We start from the raw sequence: 4753 nt of genomic DNA on the forward strand, positions 1-4753 counted from the left end.
TACAAAACATTAGAGGGACTCACTAAAGATTAGGGGTACTCACGAAACAGATAAAATTGCTGCGTAAGCCATGATTTTCTGCTTATTTGAAATGTTTCACGATTTTGCGAATGAAATAATCGAAGATTGCCTTGGTGATCGCGACGTTGAATCAGTTTAATCAGTTTACACTGTTTAGTGAATTCCCTTATTAACAAAAATACATCAGCAAACACTACAAGTCATCTCAATTTTCTGGACTCGATACCTTTGTACTCGGCTACTTTTACTGCTATTCTATTCTAACTTCCAGAGATTTTCCAACATATTTAGTAACTTGTTCGATAGAAACATTGTTAACGTTTCACTTTTTTTTTTTCATGTGGATTAAATTGGGAAAGCTTTTTTGTGGCACTGTTGCAAAACCTTTTTGGTGATTTTTTTAAGGAAACATTCCAACTAACATTTCGATAATCATTAAGTCTTTTAGAGGTTTTGAGAACCCTCATCAAATCTAATTTCTTTTATTTTGATTTCATGATAGTTCTAAGAACCTCTTATAGCCTATTTGACTAAACAATTTTACTTTGAATATCAATATATTTACTCCTCACAAGTGGCAGTAAGGATCTGGGGGTTGAGGGTTTAATTTCACGTGACACGTACTCTCAATAATTTAGCTTTAGAAGTATAACTTATAGCGAAGACTACTTAATCAAGAAGACATGCAACTCTGTTATTTTCCCATACTAACGGCATGCGTCACCGACGGCACCGCCGCCTGGTGAGCTAAGGTGGCACATTTGTGTAAAAGTGTAAGAGTGTATTGGTACGAGTATGAAAATTTACACACACTATCATGAATAGTGCCACCTTTATCCGGGGTGGCGCTGCTAGCAGTGGCTCCCGATTTTCAGCAGTGCTGCAAGTCTTGTTGATAATGTGGTCTTCGCTTATAGATACCCATTGATAACGTATTTGGTGTTTATCGTAGCTTAACAGTAACATTCGAACAATATGTAGTAACTAAACAATCAAAATCACCAGCTTTTTATTAAATTTTATATAAGAAAAATGTTTGAAAAGGAGGACATTTTAATGGAAAAGGAGGACATGCGATTTTTGATCAAAAAGGAGGACATGTCCTCCTTTTGGATACCATATGGTCACCCTACTCTTACATGCGGCTTTGTTTTCTTCTTCTTCCACTCGACCTTCGTCCGAGGCGGGTCCTCCCTTTGCTTCGCCCTACTCTGTGATTGCTGAGGGCCTACCAACGGTCACGACCCCTTGTTCTCATCCTTCCGGGACAGGCCAGCCTTTTCAGGCCACAGATTCCGTTAAAGATCGAGCATCTTTTTCACCCCCTCTAACACTCATGCCTCAGCACGGGTTGCTTGACACCTTGAATTGGGGTTAGTAGTCCTACGCGGCCATGAATCTAGAAAAGCCTAAATGCTATCACAAACGATTTGGGCGTACATATCTACAACTATTCTCCCCGAGATCCCACTCGAACCTCCAGGACCTGATTCAACCCAGGATATCCGAGACTGCGTTGTATTCAGAAGTCCAATATATCATCTACAGTCGTTATGACCCCAGCTACAGGAACATACCCGAAATTCAACAACTTGTCTATTTTGGGCTTTTATATATGGATTGTCAGTGGAGAAAACCTTCAACAAAACAATTACATTTTTAACGTATTTTATTGCAAAATACTTCTTTTTTGTTGTTATAAGATCATGCGCATCCTCAATATGTAAAGCGGAAACGACACAAATTCACACGGACCACGTACATCGCCATTGAAGTCGATTTGTCGTTTCGACCCCGGGCGAGTAGATACGTGACCCTCTCGGTAAAGAGATGCAAACGTCCGTTCACCGAAGTAGATATTAGTAAAGGATGGCGCAGTGCAACTGGATCGATGATGGAACGACCAACGACAGCTTAATCGAACAGACCGAAGCCCATATCGTCATCCTCGGATTCGGACTCCTCCTTCGGGGCCTCCTTGGCGGCGGCGGCCGGGGCGGCAGCAGCAGCCGAAGCAGTTGGGGCAGCAGCGGCAGCGAACTTGCTCGGGTCCTTGATGAACTCCTTGACGGTTTCGGCTTCCTTGAACTCAACCTCGGTGACGGCAGCGATGGCCAACAGGTTGCGGAATCCGTTGGCAATGCTGTGCGGCACGGAAGCCAGAGTTGGGTATCCGATCTCGAGCGACACGGCAGCCAGGTTGGCCACTCCAGCCTGGAACTTGGCGCGGAGATCTTCCGGCTTGATGTCCAGAATGTCTGGCGAGAAGATCGAACCGGAATCGTACACCTGCTCAATCTGCAGACCGTACGAGAACGGAGAGATGTTCAACATGTTGAGCAGAGTGGCTTCGGAAGCACCAACTTTGTCGCCTGGCTTCAGAATGGGCACATCGTTGATGATTTCAATCGTACCCTTGGAAATCTTGGTCGGGATAGACAGAGCCTGGAAGAAAGAGGTCTTCTCGGGTCCCAGACCGGTGTTTTGGGCCGGAATGATGACCTCCAGGGGGGCGATGGCACCAGCACGAGCCGGAGCGCGGACCTTGCTTTCCATCAGCTTGTCACGGACCTCAACCAGATCTCCCTTGGTGAACACGAAGCCAACGTTGCCCTTGATGTGGGGCAGCAGCTTCTCCAGGTTCGAGTTCTCCTCCAGATGACCGCGGATAGCCTTGCGCATCATGGTGTTCTTACCCATCAGGACGACGGCCGTACCACGCAGCGAGATACGGATGGTCTGCATCTGGCGCGATCCGACGTTGTCGGCACCGACGATGAAGCACTTGGGGTACTCATCGAGCAGTTGCTACGGAACAAAAGGGAAACCATCCATTAGCCAACTTCTAACATCCGGCGATCACAAGCGCAGACTTTGAGGTTACGTTTAGCATCAAATTCAGACATGAGGATTGTTTAACCACCTTCGAATACCGAACACTTCCTGGGTTCAGCTTTATTCAAGCGAGGAAGCCGAATATCCGAATGCTTTGCAAGTTTTCATCATAATTGGGCTAAATCTAACCAAAAACTCTGGGGCGAATTCCGGGATCAAGTACTTACCACGATCTTAACGAAGTAGTTGGCTTTCCAGGTAGCTTTGTCCTCCCTACCCATCTTGAATGTTAAATAGGGACTTCCGGAAGAAATTTAAGAACTGAAAACCGAAAATAAAATGCACACATTAGATTTGCAAGTCCACTGAAAACTTTTCGCATCCCTTCCACCATTTTGAATGTAGGGAAACACGTGGAAAACATCCTCAAACGCAATTCGTCGAATTTATGCTAAAATTCGACTATTTCTTGACAAATTCCAAACATTCACATAACTGGTCACTTTAGTTAACATTTTAACGCTAGTACAATCACAATTTGAGGAAATTATCACGGTTTTTCACGGAAAATCACACTCACCAAAGCCGAGACAATTTGCTTGCTTCAGCGTACACGAACGTAATGAACGAGTGGAGGGCTTTCGCGGTGACATTTCGGCTTCGGCGGCGGCCGAGTCGGATCGCGTTCAGGCAGTATCTCTACATGCGGATTTGTGTAGACTTTTTGCTGCCCAGGTGGGAAATCGATGGATGCCATGGAGATAAACACAGAAGCAAACACGAAAAAAAAAAAACAGAAAATAATTCAAAGGAACGCTTGAACTTTGCACTCAGCAGTGAAGTGCCCCACACAATGCATTCGTTGGCGTGAGCGTGACAGTAGCTTGACACATTTCCCATGGGGAAACTGTCAAAAAAACGCAAACCTCGACGGATCGGACGCTAGTGTTCCAGGCTAGTCCACTTTAAGAGCCGATTTATGATTGATGGTTGATGATTGATAATTGATGATTGATTTGATGATTGATGATTGATGATTAATAATTGATAATTGATTATGGATGCATCATGACATATGATTGATGATTTATTATTGATGACTGATGATTGATGATTGAAGATTGATGATTGATGATTGATGATTGATGTTTGATGTTTGATTATTGATGACTGAGTGATAATAGGAAGCAATCAGTGAAGTACTAGATTGAAAGTAGTGAGCTGGATTTTTGTATGGTGAGATGATTAATTCTCCGTTTCTGCAATGAAATGCTGCAAACAGCGTGGGTTATATGATTTCTTGCCTAATTTGATGCTGTTTGAGCAAAACTTTGGGTAACTGTGTTGTTGAAGTTGCAAGAAATAAATAATACAGCAACACAGTTACCCAAACTTTTGCTCAAACAGCATCAAATTAGGCAAGAAATCATATAACCCAAGCTGTTTGCACCATTTCATTGCAGAAACGGAGGATTGATCATCTCACCATACAAAAATCCAGCTCACTACTTTCAATCTAGTACTTCACTGATTGCTTCCTATTGATGATTGATGATTGAAGATTGATGATTGATAATTGATGATTGATGATTGATGTTTGATGTTTGATTATTGATGACTAAGTGATAATTGATGATTGATGGTTGAAGATTGATGATTGATGATTGATGATTGATGTTTGATTATTGCAAGGGGAATGACATATCCTTTTCTAACCGGAATATCCGCATTTATCCGTTTCTAACCGTCGCTAACCGTTGCTAAGCGAGCTGCTAAGTGAGCAGCGGTTAGACGCGGTTAGCGACGGTTAGAAACGGATAAATGCGGATGTTCCGGTTAGAAAAGGATATGTCATTCCTCTTGGATTATTGATGATTGATGATTGATGATTGATGAT

At 43.1% G+C, this 4753-nt stretch overlaps 1 protein-coding gene across 1 annotated transcript; it reads right to left on the reverse strand.

Annotated features, from left to right (window-relative positions):
- Window positions 1-1672: 1672 nt before the first annotated feature.
- LOC109401487 (large ribosomal subunit protein uL10) lies at window positions 1673-3557 on the reverse strand. Its single transcript, XM_019674060.3, has 3 exons — window positions 3437-3557; window positions 3084-3177; window positions 1673-2829 (listed from the first exon to the last, which is right to left on the reverse strand). The coding sequence occupies exons 2-3, from the start codon at window positions 3135-3137 to the stop codon at window positions 1936-1938; spliced, it is 948 nt and encodes a 315-aa protein (XP_019529605.1). The 5' UTR covers window positions 3138-3177; window positions 3437-3557; the 3' UTR covers window positions 1673-1935.
- Window positions 3558-4753: the final 1196 nt, after the last annotated feature.

Source organism: Aedes albopictus, unplaced genomic scaffold, assembly GCF_035046485.1.
Source record: "Aedes albopictus strain Foshan unplaced genomic scaffold, AalbF5 HiC_scaffold_615, whole genome shotgun sequence".
Classification (NCBI taxonomy): domain Eukaryota; kingdom Metazoa; phylum Arthropoda; class Insecta; order Diptera; family Culicidae; genus Aedes; species Aedes albopictus.

Bases quoted from the DNA above. Each gene is read 5' to 3' on its own strand.
- LOC109401487 (XM_019674060.3), bottom strand. From the start codon at position 3,137: ATGGGTAGGGAGGACAAAGCTACCTGGAAAGCCAACTACTTCGTTAAG. The intron at 2,830-3,083 runs GTAAGTACTTGA...TTTGTTCCGTAG, and splicing joins ACTACTTCGTTAAGATCGTG to CAACTGCTCGATGAGTACCC.